Source organism: Dipodomys merriami, unplaced genomic scaffold, assembly GCF_024711535.1.
Source record: "Dipodomys merriami isolate MVZ:Mamm:240054 unplaced genomic scaffold, mDipMer1.0.p SCAF_1, whole genome shotgun sequence".
Taxonomy (NCBI): Eukaryota; Metazoa; Chordata; class Mammalia; order Rodentia; family Heteromyidae; genus Dipodomys; species Dipodomys merriami.
In genome coordinates, this window is record NW_027202270.1 from 68,699,603 (window position 1) to 68,715,618 (window position 16,016).

Consider the following 16,016-nt stretch of genomic DNA (forward strand, 5'->3'; position numbering starts at 1 on the left):
GAAGGCTGAAATATCTCTGGTTTGGCTTTGAATTTGGTTGTCTTCATTCTATTTAAAAACTTTTTTTCTGACATCTCACCTATTTGGGTTCTACCATGTGGGACATGTGTGAAGCATGTGGAGTGGGAGAAGGCACAAGTGTGTGTATGCATAGCTATAGTCTCAGCCACAGTCACCTGTTCACATCCATACATCTGGGCACATACCTGATGCCCAGGAGCAGCCTCGGAGGTATATATACATACATACATGTGTGTGTGTGTGTGTGTGTGTGTGTGTGTGTGTGTGTGTGTGTAGTTTTCTGTCCTTCTCTGCACAATATCTAACAGTGTGAGACAGACAGGATGCTCTTCTCCAAGTGCTAGCAGTTCCAGCACTCAAAGGGTTAATGTAGAACACATATTACAAATATTGTCAATTATTTTATTCAAATGTTTGGAACTTAAACACAAAATCATCACTAAGTTTTCACAAAATGAGGCATCTGTCGCTTGAAAAGAAAAAAATATTTCAGAAATATGTTTACAGAAATGTAAAAATATTAGGCATCAAGACAGATGTGAACATATTCAGTAACTTGTCTTGTCTGTCAGTCTTCCTCTGCATTGAAGATCTTATTGTACTCACTCAGCATGAGCTCTGCTATCTGGTTTTGGTATACCATGTGTATTGCCATGTTCCCCATTTCATTCTCAGCTCTCAGAAGGGTGGGTCCAAAGACAATCCCTAAGCTTTGTGTGGACATGAGGTTCCTGGATGCTTTGGCCACTATCCTGTGGAGAAAGAAAAAAGAGGAGGAAAAGAAGAAAGAATGTTATATCAGCATTTGATGGGAAATTGTGGCTACTTAGGAATTACTTTTCCAGTTCCTGGATATAAACAATCTTCACCACTATCAAATCTTCTACCTTTCATGCTTTACTGCATAGAAATAGAACCAATAATCACATCACCTTTTTCAGATTTAAATCCTCATTATATTTGCCATCATGGATTCTCACTAAATATTTGTGAAATGAGAGAATTAATAGCAAAGAGCAAATAATACTACACAGCAATTTTTTCATGGTATTAACAAGATTCAGCCTTCTGAATGCTTATACTCAGTAGAGGATGCAGGTGAAATGTATACAAAATACATAAGCAATCATCTCATATTAATAGAGCAATATATACTTAATGAATAATGAAAAGTAGGTATAAGCACTGGGTAAACGAAAAGTTTTAGTGAGTACAGTGAGTAAAGTATTCAAGCAAATACAGAGGGTTCTGAGATATTTAGATGTATGACAAAATTCTAAGTATCTTCACTTATTTGGACAGCCAATTTAGCTTATATAGCAATAAAATTTGAAGTATGATAGTATTTGCACAGGAAAATAATTCTATTGCAATGGAAGTAGTGTCTGCTTTATAAGGGCTATTTCAAAGCTGGAATACTAATGGAACACAGGGGTGTTCTTTTATTATGCCTTGTCTGTCTGATACACAACTCTTAAAGTCTTAAAAGAATGAGGGAAGGGGTGGGTTGGGGAAGGTTAGGTAAAAATGTTGCCATTCTTTTTGACATTGACTAAGATGACTTGTACTCATAAACTGCTTTGTTAAATGACAACTTCTTTTTACAACCACTTAACAAAAATACATAAAATATATTAAAAAATAAAGCCTTCTCCTAAAAGCAACACCTGAAAAATAGCAATCAATCCTTTTAATTTATTTTTGTGCATGTCCTGGGGTTTGAATTCAGGGCCTAGATGCTGTCCCTGAGCTTTTTAGCTCAAGGCTATCATTCTACTTGAGCCACTGCTCAACTTCTGGCATTTTGGTAGTTAATTGGGGACAAAAATCTTACAGGTTTACCTACCTGTTTAGGGTGGCTTCAAACTGCAATCCTCAGATCTCAGCTTCCTGAGTAGCTAGGATTATGGTTGTGGGCCATTGGTGTCCAGCTTAGTATCGATTATTCTTATAACTGATACTTGCTTTGAACCATAATTCAGAAGTCTGAGGTTTCAGTAATACTAATAAATTAAAGATGGACATATGGAAGGATAGGGTGCTAAGAAAAACTGTATTTTGTACTCAGACAACCTGACCTAAGGGAGAAAGGAATAGGAACACTATATCAGAGGACAGTAGGTTCTTTGATCTCAGAGCTCAATGTAGAAAATTGTTGATTTGGTTGGACTTTAGATGACTCTTTCTCTGGCCTCTGAGAATGTGCATAGGTCAAAATCAGAGGCTTCAGGAAGACTCCCTTTATTCCTTTCATAATCACAATTCTCTGAGGTATAACTACCATGACTACAGCCATAACTATCCACTGAGTCAGTTGGGTGTTGGCTTATGGTTGGCCTACTCAAAGCTGATGTCAGGTAGAATGACCATCAAAATGTACTCGATTTGTTTTGAACCAACAACAATAACAATCAACTATTGTTCTAAGCAACTTCATTGTGCCCTTTCAAAATCCCACAAAATAGTTTCTATTATCAAGTTCATTTTATGAGCTCTAAGACTGAGACCTAGATTGGCAAAGTGGTTGATGTCATAGATCTGAAGTTCCAACCAAGGGAAGTTGATTCCCATACCCTTCATTGGAAGTACCATAAAAACCTCATAAGAGGATCACAATTTTCATTTTTTTCACTATGCATTTGCTATTGGCAGACTAGCTCTCGTGGATTTATTGTGGGCAAACTCATTTGTACTGACTGTTCAAGGTATTTTGCCTCACGTTTTCATTTTCTTATGGCTTAAGTAGAAAGTGTTTATACCTGTGAGAAATGTTGGCATGGCTACATTTCTAGAAGATAGTCTCATAATTTTAGATTATTACCAAGTTATCAGTGGCTTCAAATTTAATGTTTTGAATATAAAAAGTTAGGTCATTTACCAAAGGCTGTAAAATGATTTAAGAATTCTTCTACCTGTTATAGCTGCAAATGAAATGGGTCTTTTCTTCCCCTCAGTATACCAGGTAACCTCATTTAATATTACTCTTGAAGTTGGGTGCGGGTGGCTCATGCCTGTAATCCTAGCTACTCAGGAGGCTGAGATCTGAGGATCAAAGTTCAAAGCCAGCCCAGGCAGGAAAGTCCATGATACTCTTGTTTCCAATAAACCACTAGAAAACTGGAAGTGATGCTGTGTCTAAAGTGGTAGAGCTCTTTCCTTGAGCTGAAGAGTGCAGGGACAGAGTCCATGCCCAGATTTCAAGCCCAACAACTGACCAAAAAAAAATCTCTCTTGCGCCTCTCTCTGACAAGGGTGTTAAAGCCATTAGTAAGAGTCACTGGATAGGCAAAAGAAGTTTTTATATTATTTACATTTTAATTTTTTTCCTGTTGTGAGGCTTGAACTCACAGCCTGACCTTCATTGAGCTCATTTACTCTGGATTAGCACTCTACCACTTGAGTCATAGTGTTAATTCTGACTTTTTATGTGATTAATTAGAGATAAGAATCTCAAAGACATTCTTGCCTGAGCTGGCTTTGAACCTCGATGCTCAGATCTCAGCCTCCTGAGTAGCTAGGATTACAGGCATGAGCCACCAGTGCCCAGCTAAGTTTTCATCTTTTGATGTTAAATGAATCTCTTTTTAGGATACCAGCTTGGATGATTCAACGACAACAAAAATTGTTAAAAGAACATATAGGAAAAGAAATGTAACCAATGAATTGAGGGCAATCTTAAGAACTTCACCCATTGGTAGCAAAAGTCTAAATTGATAAGAGTTATGTAGTGGAGACAGAGTTCTTTGGTCATGAGCTCTGGAGATGGTAAGCTGAATCACTAAACTGAAAGTATGATGGTTAAATCCCTTCTACTGGGCATCTCCGGGTAAAGAGCTGATCTCTGGAAGGGTCAGTTAAGCTGTAAGGAGGTTATGGGTTAGAAACTTGAAGAGCTTATAACAACAAAGGAGCTCAGGTGTATGGAGGAGTAACTCAGCTCTATTATGGGTTCCAGCAATGCACAACTAATGAGAAATAGGCCTGAGAGGAACGAAAGGAGGGTGGAATGGGGCTAGTCTCCTATTTCTGTTCCAAAGAATTATAAAGATATAGTCTACTCAGTAAAAGACTCAGTCTTAGATCCAAATCTAGAGGAGGGAACTTGAGTGAGGAAGCAGAATGAAGAATGGGAAAATGGAAATGTTTGCTGAGCCATTATCAAAGAAGGATTTGCTGTCTTAATGGTGGAACATGGAGTTTTACATAGTGTATTTCTGGCAATGCATATTTGGTAGATTTCATGTGGATAGATGTCTATTTTGTGCTTTTATGCATGCCTAAATCTGGACTATTAATTTCACATCAAACCTGTATCCTGCATGCCCATTTCTCTGGATATTTTCAATAGTTCTAATAAGACTGTAATTTGTGAGTATTTGAAAATCATCTTGTTTTATGCAAACTTTTCATAATATCACCTACTTATATATTCTTCTTATAGTTTCATCACTGTACAGCATTTGTAATTTTTTCTAGGTAACTTGATTTTAGAAAATTCAGAGTTAGTTAAGATAGAAAACATAATAAATCATAGATTTAGTTCAGATAGAAAGCTAATAATAAATTGTGGATGTGTACTATTTAGAATATATGGGATTTTCCTTATTGTTAGAAAATGTGTGTGTGTTATACACTTGGTGTTAGTTTTCTAAATATCAATAGAACAGTAGTTGGTATGTCAACAAATCAATTTTTAGATTAAAAAAAATACTGAAGATGAACACTAATTTGACATAAAGGTTACTAGTAAAGTAACTAAATGACTTATGTTGGCAAGAAAATATATTTTCATGTGAAAGTTTAAATTAGATGATACCTATATTCAATGGACTGTGGAGACAGATATTTCTAGCAAGGAATATCTCCAAGTGGACACATCTTGGGAATGTATTAATTAATTAATGTTATAATCTTTACTATTCTAGTGTGAACTTACCTATTCTCTACTAGAATTACTGTTAAGTGGTTGACTTAGGACATAATAACCACAAATATAGAAATATAGTATGATATTGTCCTGCAAAATTGTTTATTTGTATCTATTTTTTCTACCTTCCTATCACAGATAACATATCTGTTACTTTCCCTGTAGAGATCATCAGGGCATTACATGACATTATTTCTGATGGGTTGAGATGGCAAAAAAAACCCAAAATGTAAAAAAGAAACATAGTATACTGAAAGAAAGGAAAGCTCTAAATGACTTTTACTTGATAATATCTAAAAAGGAAAATTCTCAAAAATATTGAGTTTTGCTTTGCTTTCAGTAGCTTACCCTGCAGTTGAGTTCTGTGGGTAGAAGGGAATCTCTGATTCAGAATCCATACATGCTGTATTCTGGTAGATGGGTTTGGCAGTACCTACAGGGCAGCTTTCACTAAATTGACTTCGAAGAAACATGGTTTAATAGACTTCATAATAACTACTGCAATGTGAGCTGGAAAAGGACATTTAAATGTAAAAGTTCTGGAATAAATTGTGTGCTTTTCTTTTCTTCTTGGAAGTTCACAGAAAAGTCTTGTAGAAAATATCCCTACTTAGCTGTTTAACTTGTATCTTCTCTAACTTACTTCAATGTAATATGTTTTTCCCTGAGAGACACTAAGAGGTGGACATTAAGAAATTCTGCTCTAATGTGCTTTGCTAAAAGTCTACTATGTACTACATACAATTTTGAAAATATCATAGACTTGAGCTTCCCATGCTTATAGACCTGTAGCTTTTAACTGAGAAAGAGGCAAATTGTGACCATTTCTGTCCATTTCCACTCTTCTGACAGATATTTATTTCATTAGTTCTTAAACTGCACAACAGTGTTATAAGTTGTAAACTGTACTTCATTCTGCTGCCATCAAAACAAAAAGGAAGAAAGAAAAGAAATAATGAAGAAAGGAATGAAAGCAAAAGAAAAGGAGGAAGAAGAAAGAAGGATGGAAGTAAAGAAAAATCTATTGTCTATGATAAAGAACAAAACCCAAAAGAACAAATCTGAGTGAGAAATGTAAGGACAAAAGCATGGAGAGAGATGAATACACAGTGAATTGATGTAAGTAGCAGCAAAAAACATATAGATCTTGTGTCAATATTTGGTAATTCTTCCTAATGCATGTTTATTCACTATTAATTTAACTCTCAAGGGGTTAACAAAGATAAACTAACCTACATAAAGAGCTCAGAATTTAGTGATTGTGAATGCTTGATCAATAGGAGAAAAATCTTAAAGTATAGCTTTTTGAGAAAGCCTATTTATTAATAATACTAGTTTAATACAATCTTGCAAAATACATAGTTATAAGTTACATATTTATGAATTAGCACTTGGTACATATTCATTGTAAAAGCAATCCTTGTATCACTTAAGTAAAACTCAAATTTATAAATTCTTGAAATGAGTAAGAATTCATTTTTCCTGAAAATTTATAGCACCAGAAGAAGAGTTAAAAAAAAAGATTTAAAAAGGAAAAAAAAGTAAATGAGCTGGGTGTCAGTAATTATACCCATGATCCTAGCAGCTGAGGAAGCTAAGTAAGATCAGAGAATCAGTTTGAAACCAGTCCAAGCAAGATAGTCGGTGAGTCTCTTATCTCCAATTAGCCACCAAAAGGCTGGAAATGGAGCTGTGGCTCAAGTGGTAGAATGCTAGCCTTGAGCAAACAGGTTCAGGGACAGCACCTATTCCCTGAGTTCAAGCCCCATGACTGTCCCCTCCACCCCCCCAAAAAAAAAGAGGAAATGCCAGAGCTACTTTTTGTCATGCCTAAATAGATGGTGCAATGATTCATCAATTTAAGATTATTTTAGAAATGGTTTACAATCCAGTGCTACAGATATTGGAACCTATACTAGCAAAAAGAAGAAGGAGGAGGAGGAGGAGGAGGAGGAGGAGGAGGAGGAGGAGGAGGAGGAGGAGGAGGAGGAGGAGGAGGAGGAGGAGGAGGAGGAGGAGGAGGAGGAGGAGGAGGAGGAGGAGGAGGAGGAAGAAGAAGAAGAAGAAGAAGAAGAAGAAGAAGAAGAAGAAGAAGAAGAAGAAGAAGAAGAAGAAGAAGAAGAAGAAGAAGGAGAAGAAGGAGAAGGAGAAGGAGAAGGAGAAGAAATTCACATAAAAGCCTTATGCTGGGTAAATATTTTCAAAAATGAACTGAATTGTTAACTCAAAAGAAATTTCTTAGGTGCATAAAATCACAGCAACTCAAACTGAAACAGCTTTATTACAGAAACAAAAGGCTAATGCTGAATTAAGAAGACCACAGTTTTTAATAGCAGTCCAGCTCCAAACAGATATGTGCAAAGTCCCTCTTAAGTTTGGGCTTTTCTGTTACCCAAGTAGCTTGTGAAGGACATTGAAAGCCATAGAACAGCCTGAAGAACAACTCTTAAGTTATGGAGGTATACTACAAATGTTCCTTTTGCTGTCTGTAGAATGTTGTGAATTTCAGGATGGTTTTACTTGAAAGGAGGGAGTGTGGTGGTAAATGTGTTTCTGCCATCAGGTCAAACCTGGCTTGCAAGAATATAACTCAGCCACTGAATGCAAAATGTTAATTGTGCCTTTGACCATTTAACTGATGAGAGGCTTTTAAAAATAGAATAAATTTTCAATATGCTCAACTTATGTTTCTTATGTGCTGCAACTATTTTTGGGAAAATCCATGCTAACCATATGCTTGCCTACCCTCAATTTGCACAAACGATACTGCTGTCTATATTGGCCTTTTTATAAGATTGGGGGATTGGCAAAAATTTCACCTTCATCTTTAAAGTTATGATTGTATGTGAGAAGGATATACAAATATAGAAAAATCAAGAGACCATATACCAAGCATTTTTACATTTAATGTCAGTGTGTTTCAAGAGGATCATTCATGGATGATCCAGCCACTTCCATAGGACAATCTATAAATCAATTGTCTTAAACTAATGAGATAGTCTCACAGACTTTCCTGCTTTGACTAGCTTCGAACTGTAATCCTCAGATCTCAGCTTCCTGAATAGCTAGTATTATAGGTATAAGCCACCAGTGCCTGGTGTAGACTTTTATCATTGTTATATTCTGACATTTTCTTTTGTAATAATCTTTGAAGTAATGTATATATAACTCTCTTTAAGCTCATCCAATCATGCCTGAGCCTTTTGGAGGGCCTCCTCCAATCTCTAGAGATCCTTTGCCTCAAGGACTCTATAAGGCCAAAGCACCTTATTTTTTATTGCAATAAGAGTGGGCCAAAATACAGGTTAGACAATCAGTCTCACTGGCCCCCAAATGGGACTTTTGAGCACACTTTTGAGTTAGACAATTTTTGCCATCACAATGGTAAATGGTCAGAAATCGTCCAGGCCTTCTTTGCTTTCTGTCATAGTCCATCTCTCTGCCCAGTATACCCACCTTTCCCTATCTTCCTGGCCCATGAGCAGCCCATCTCTAAGTCACCGGGGAGCCCCGAGCCTTCTCCAGAGCCCAAGATGCTTGGTTCACCATTTGACATTGAAGACTTTCTCCTCCCTCTTCTCCCCAAGCCTTTGGGACCTTTTACCCCTCATCTCCTCTACATTCATCTCCCGGGTTTGGGCACCAGATGTAAGTAAGGTAAGGAGAGTAAACTGCCACATGGTGCAGGCAGAAAGGATTTTATTAGAGAGCAAACTGCCAGCCAGTCTACAGTGAGGGTCACTGGAGGAAAGGGTCAACCCCTGGCAGGGTCTGGGTTTATGTAGGAGGGGGGGGGGGCTGGAGATGTGACAGAGCCGTCCAGCATGTGACCTCTTCAGATGCGGATGTGACCTCAGAGCCTGGGACCCTCCCACATTCCAATGTGAGGCGTGATGGGGGCTGTCCAGGATGTGACCTCAGAAAAGGGGGAGGTGAGTGCCAGGTAACACAGGTGCTGGGAGGAGACTTCCTGCATGAAAAGCAAGGTGGGGACATGTGTGTACTGGTATGGGAAAAGCTGTGCTTTTCCTGGGTAGACTTAACATAAATAAATAAAAATAACTTTAACAACAGAATATCTAATAAAACGTGTGGGCAGAAACAAAAAGCAAATAGCCTTTACGTTTTAATTAATGATTCACTTCTGGTTGAAGTATGTATTCTGTAAATTAGCAACAAGAGAATTGAAAGGGGAATGCCACATCTCTGACATTTGTTGGATACCATCTATGTGCTATAATCACTGTATTTCAAATGTTTTTAAAGGCAGATTTAAAAAGATTTGAAAAATGACATTAACTTTTTCCTTGATTATAAATGATAGATTCTATTATAGAAAATGTAATGATTCACTTATTCCTAAAAACCTATAGGTACCTACTATGTGTGTGACAGTATTCTGAATATTACAATAGTTGAAGTGTATAAAAATTCAGTTCTTATTTATGATAAGCTTATTTAGTCAGTCTTCTGTATCCATAGGATTCACATCTGTAGATGTAACCAATTTCAGATTGGAAATATTTGAGAAAAAGCAGTCATGTCTGTGCTGAGTATATATAAACTTTTTCCCTTGTCATTTTCCCCTAAACAATACAGCACAACCACTATTTACATAGCATTTACATTATATTAGGTATTATAAGTAATCTAGAGATGATTTACATGGAAGGATAGGCGTGGGTTATATGCAAATACTGTCCCATTTTACATAAGGGATGTGAACATCTGTGGAATTTTGTATCTGCAGGGGGTCCTGGAACAAATTCTCCACAGATACTAAGGGACAATTGTAATCTCCTGGGAGGAGGGGCCCAGAAGGAAGCAAATACTAATTGATTTTTATTTTGGGTCCTGAAGTGCTTCAGGGAAAACTAAGAAGAGTAGTAGAGGTTCTTTCACTGACCCTCAGAGATACTTGTTTGCTTATTATTAAAAGGGCCTGGCTGCTACCCTTTTAAAATTGTCCCCAGGTAATTCCAACAAGTGGAGTGGTGGAAAGTGCCATATATTAGTATTCAGAGTGGTTGTAAAAACCCTCTAAGGACAGAGATTTGAGTAGAGTCATGTTCAGGTGAACAAACCATGGGAAGAAGAATTCCAAGGAGGGAAGAGTTCAATGTTCCAGTGGTAAGGTTGTGCTTGTTGACTAGAGAATGAAAAAGAGCATAGTATGAGTGTTAGCCAGGGAAGGGAGTAGGAGATATTTGAGGAGCATTTGTGGTATGTGGCAAGAATAGAACCTTTAGTTTTTCAGGTGAGCATAATTTATTTATGAGCTTTGAACATCAGAATAATACTAGTTATGTTTAGATGATATAAATGTTCATAAAATTAACTCTATATTTGAGGAAATAGTCTTTATATCATCATCTATGTCTAACACAAACAATTCCCATATTTTATATATGCATTATACATGTTTTACTCATTAGCTGTTATAGGGGAAATGAATGTATCCTCTTACTATTTAGTATCAAAATGATTAGTAAATTTAAATAGTAAATTAGTAAATTTAAATATACTCTGTTCAAACTCTGGGGTATTGTCTTAGGTCGCAGCTGGCATCCCAGTGGGAGCATTTTTTTTCCCCCATGTCTCTTATTCACTCACCAGAGGTATTTGGCAATACTTGGATAATTTTCTGATTATTATGACTCTGTGAGGTGGAAAACTGTTGGTGCCTAGTGTATAGAGAAAAGAATGCTGCTAGACATTCTCCATGTACAAATCAGCCTCCTCAGGAACCCGTTATCCTGCTCCAAATGAGGATGGTGCTACTGGTAAGAAACCTTGCCTCAGGATGAAAGGTAGACCCATGGCTCTCTAGCTTTATTGCTCATGCAAAAATACAGAAAACTATATTAAAATAAAAATGCTAGGCATCATCCCCAGAAATCTGATCCAACATATTTGGGAAGAAGTTCATAGATGGCATCCCTCAAAAGTTTTTGATAGCCAGGCATCACACCATGAGAACTAGCACTGGATCATTAAGAAGTCATGCCGCCTCCTCCTCTTCCTCCCCCTCCCCCTTCCCCTCCTACTTCCCCTCCCCCTCCCCCTCCTCCTCTTCCCATTGTAATACATGAGAGGCTTCTTTCTGAATGGAAATGTACTAATGGCAAAATGATGGAAAATCTCAGTTATGATTTCCTTTAGGCGTTTTCTCTTAAACTTCAATATGATTTTATCTATCCACATTGGACCATCTTAACAGTCAACAAAGTCTTTTATTTGTGTGTATGTGTGCAGGTCCTAGGGCTTGAATTCAGGGCCTGGGTGCTGTCCCTGAGTTTATTGCTCAAGTCTAGTGTTTCAAACTGCAATACTCAGATTTCAGCCTCCTGAGTAGTTCAGATTACAGTCCTGAGCCACCAGTGCCCAGCAGAAATCTTAAATTTGATCTCTGAGTGATATGCAGTAACCACTGTAATGGAAGCATCCTGGCTATTTGCCCTAGGAAACACCACTGTTAATATGCGTATCCTATTCTTCATCTAGAGCAAAAGTCTAAGAGGTAGATCACATGTTAGGAGGGTTAGGAATAAAATAGTTGTAGAACTGCTATTATTCCCTCCCAGATCTTCCCAGTGAATGAAAATGACTTGCAGTTGTGACACAATAATTACTTTCTTGCACAACTAAGTTTTGTATGTGCTTTAAGAAATCAAGAACATGAAAGTGGAAATGGGAGACCTAAAATTTCTTGAGATTTTGTTAAGGAGCTGTAATGGTGCAAGAGGTTTTTCATTCCCACATTGTATCGTGATGATTCTCCAACATATATCCAGTTTGAATAAAACTGGTAAGAGGAGGTTAGAACAGACTACAGTTTTTATCTGGTTCACACTATGGATGGTTTGAAATGAAAGATAATAATATACCATTTTTCTTGGCCATCTAAAATTGCATCATTAAATTCTGTTTTAGGTAAAATGCTTAATCTATGCAGTGATACAAACCCTTTCCAAGTGTTACAATGCTGTAATCAAAGATGAAAAATTATTTATTTGGCTTTGACACTCATAATTTTACCATCAGTACTAGGAGGAAGAATGAATTGTGCATTTCTACATGTCTTTGTAAATATAGGTGCTAAGATATTTAATGATTCCATTGTCCAGCTCTCTCTCTCTCTCACCCCACACACTCCCACACTCCCTCACATCCCCACATCCCCCCCTCCACAGCCCCAATCTGTTGTAACAGACTCTATGGACAGAACAAAATATCTAATTTTTGAAGAATCACTACCAAGTATTATACTGAGGCTTCTAAAATATTTTCTGAGTCTCTGAGTTACTAAAGGACTATTGCTACATTGATCGATTTGATAGTGATTATGACTGCTTTTGGAGGGCCCTACTCAGATCCTCTTCCAGGGAAGGACTTTCTGGCTATATAGGATCAGTAAATGCCTCTGGCCTCTGGCTGTCCTCTTTTTCAGGGTTCCCACCAATTGCAATGAACCTTAAGGGCACTGAGTAATATCACTCTTAATATAATGACTAGACCACTCCTACTCACCATAGAACAACTTTGACAAACTCCATGTCCTCACTCCTGTGGGGCTGAATGGGGATTTTTCAGGTTCGTATGTCAGTTAAACTTTCTCTGCCTAGTCCTACTGTCAACTACTTTCTTCCTCAGGGGATGAACCTCAATAAATACCATGTATGGAATGTCATATACTATTTCAGAGTCTCCTGGTGAAATTAACTGTTGATTGATATATCTGGAGTGGTCCATGAGAGCAAAGAAAATGTTCTGGATTTGGAGCTTAGTTTCCTGCTACCTGACTGGCAAAAAGGAGTCCTACATTGGTTGGTGGAGTATATATACTTAAAACTCTCACTGCTACATAATATCTATGTCATATCTATAATATCTATGTCATATATGTTTGCAATATGCCTGTGTTATATCTATAATATTGTGTCTATAATAAGTGACACTAATTTGTATAATGTATCAACATTAAAAAATAATAATGTAGGTTGTGGATACAACAATGCCAGTGAAATTGAAGAGTTCTTGCTATGTACCATAGAAATTTATTTATAGGAGCTCTTATAAATAAGAATTGACTGAAGAAGATCCCATGATAAGGCTAGGTTTACTGTCAGCAAGAGGTGATAAGACACTAAAAAATCAAGGATTAGGTGATGAGGCTTAATTGCCAGAAGCCAGGTAGATGCCATTTTAATAAAAAGCACAAGGGCCTGAGGGGCAGCCAAGAGGACCTGGTTCACAGAGAATTATGAAGATAATTAGCAGTACATTACATTCTCAGCAGCAAAAAAATAAGCAGCTAATAAGGATGCTATTTTGTTTGTATTCTTGTAGTGGATTGATACATCACAGCATTAATAGCCATTTGGACTCTTTAAACCTTGGATTTAGAAACTAGTAGTCAAACTCGAGTGTCAGCATCTAGGAAAGTGTCATTGGTCTTAATGAACAGGGGTGCTAAGGTTGCTGTTGCACAGCGAAGATGGGAAATAATATCAGGGGCACCCATATGGTCTGCATGGGTCTCCTAGCTCTCTGTCATTCAATTGTTGTTGTGATTTTTCATGGGCAGGATAGAATTCTTTGACTGAGAAGGCATGGAAAATATGACCTTGGGCCCTTTCTATGTAAGGTCTGGATGACCAGGTTGGCAAGCATGACCAGTAGAGGCCATACGTGAGGGGGAGAAGGAACCTAGAATGGAAGGAAGGAACCTAGTGGAAGAATAAGCCAATGAGTTGTGCTCAAGCTTAGCTCCTTTCTAAGGCTTTCTGTTCAAAGTTTTCACAGGAAAAAGACTACCTGGAGTACTGGAAGCACTGGATTTGAGCGACACAAAAGGTATGTTGTGATGAGCATGACAGGTGCAGCATTAGTCTATCTTCAAGAATGAATTGTGGCCAATGTTCAGTTCATAGAAATATTCAACTTTCTGCTTTGCCGAGCTAAAGAAAGCCACCTCATTCCAAGAGCCTCTCAGAGAGGGGTTATGGATGGTGAGTGGTCACAGTGAATGTGGAAAGACCAAGTCATTTTGGATCTGGAAATGATTAAGGTGACCCGGATTCTCCAGAGCTCCTATAGGTTGCCCAGGCTTTGGGTTATATCATAGTTTGACTCTTCCTTCTTCCCTATCCTATTGCCCTTGATTTTCCACTGGTGTATGTAGATAAATAGTGCCATGTAAATCCAACATAAGAGAGTTGGTCACAACTTCTGTGGAATCATAGAGGTGCCAGTACAAAGAGAAGACTTGAAGTTTTGTGAATAATCCCCTTGCACTTTGAATTTGTGCTTTATTATCAGTAAAACTGACAGAAGACATCATGTTATGTCTATGTAGTACTTTATAATTTCCAAACTTGTTTTGGTCATTGTAGAGCCCATATTCTCAATCCAACCTGCATGCTAATATCAGCTGTTGGGTGTCCAATAGCATATCAATGTCTGGGTCTCATTCACAAAGCCTGTTGTACTTGGCTGTTAATGAGGCATAGAAGAAGTATTGTTTTATTTTATTATTGAATTAACATATAATTATAATATGAGAGGATTCCACTTTGAACAAATCACCCCCTCCGACATTCTTCTGTTCTCTCCAACCCCCTTTTGCAAACATCATTTGGTAGAGTTCATTATACTGCATGTATAAATGAATATAGGTGACATCCTTCAATCTCTTTTCTTCTCAGTGTCACTCCTTTTACTCCTTCTACTGATCTCCTCCTAGACATACCCCATTTCCATTCATGCCCTGTTACTATCAATATCATCATCTTCTTCACCATCACCGACATAATCATCATAGTTCTAAGTTCCACAAATGAGAACATACAATATTTGTCCTTTTAAGACTGTCTTATCTCACTCAAGATAAACTCCAGTTTTAAAAACTCTGTGTGGGATTACACAATGTGGAGGCAGAGAACTGCTAGACTGCAACTTTTATATTGAGAAGTTGTATTCTACTGCAAAGCTGTGTGGTGCCACAAAATTTTTAGTAGTTCTTTTTTTAAAAAATAAGTTTTTTATTGTGAGAATACTGTACAGAAGAGGGGTTATAGTTACATGAGCAAGGTAATAAGTACATTTCTTATCAAGCATTGTTGTCTCCTCCTTTGTTTTCCCCTACCATCCCTTCCCATCCCATCTCCACAACTATACTCTCCCCCCACCCTGCCTAAATTGCAAAGTTCATTTTTCTTCTTCTTTTTTATTTTTATTGTGAAAATACTGTACAGAGGGGTTACAATTACATGGGCAAGATAGTGAGTACATTTCTTATCAAGCACTATAGCTTCCTCCTTTGTTTACCCTTCCCATCCCTTCCAAGCCTCCCCCCACCCCCTCACCCAATCCACTCATCCCCCCCACCACCAAAGTTGTAAAGTTCGTTTTCCACATAATGACTTGTACTTCTCATTGTTACAACGGGTCCACCTGTATCCTTATTTAAACGACTTGTTTTTCCCCTTCCCCTCTACAAATTATACCGACATCAAATACAGTGAAAGCAGGGGTTATACTGTGGGGGAGGGACATACAAAGCAACAAAGAAATAATCTTATAAATGCATTCCCATGGTTTCCCTTATTTGCAATATCTAGTATATGTATGAGTCAAGCAGAAAAGGTCAGATAAGGTGATGTTAAGAAAATGAACCCTAAGATATGTATTTAAATGTTTTTCTTTCTTTCATGCATTTGTTTCTAATGCAAAGTTCATTTTTCGACATAGCGTCTTGTACATCTCATTGTTGTAATGGGTCAACTGTATTCCTGTTTAAACAATTTGTTTTTTCCTTCCTTCCCCAAATTATACCAACATCAAATACAGTGAAAACGGGTTATACTGTGGTGGAGGGACATACAAAGCAACAAAAAAAATTCACGTGGTACCTTATAAATACGTTAGGAGCAATAGCAAGAAAGAAAAAAGCCACTTGTGTCCTTATCTTGGGGTTCATTTCGTTTAACATCATCTTATCTGACCTTTTCTGCTTGTCTCAGACATATACTAGTTATTGCAAATAAGGGAAACCATGGGTCCTATG

General features: G+C 37.5%; 1 protein-coding gene across 1 annotated transcript in view; it reads right to left on the reverse strand.

The window, feature by feature from the left end:
- Positions 1-409: 409 nt before the first annotated feature.
- Arhgap15 (Rho GTPase activating protein 15) overlaps positions 410-16,016 on the reverse strand; it is a 644,233-nt gene continuing 628,626 nt past the window's right edge. The window contains exon 14 of the mRNA XM_070023631.1: positions 410-773. Within this exon, the coding sequence (XP_069879732.1) occupies positions 590-773 (184 nt within the window). The 3' untranslated portion in view covers positions 410-589. The remainder of the gene's footprint in view (positions 774-16,016) is intronic.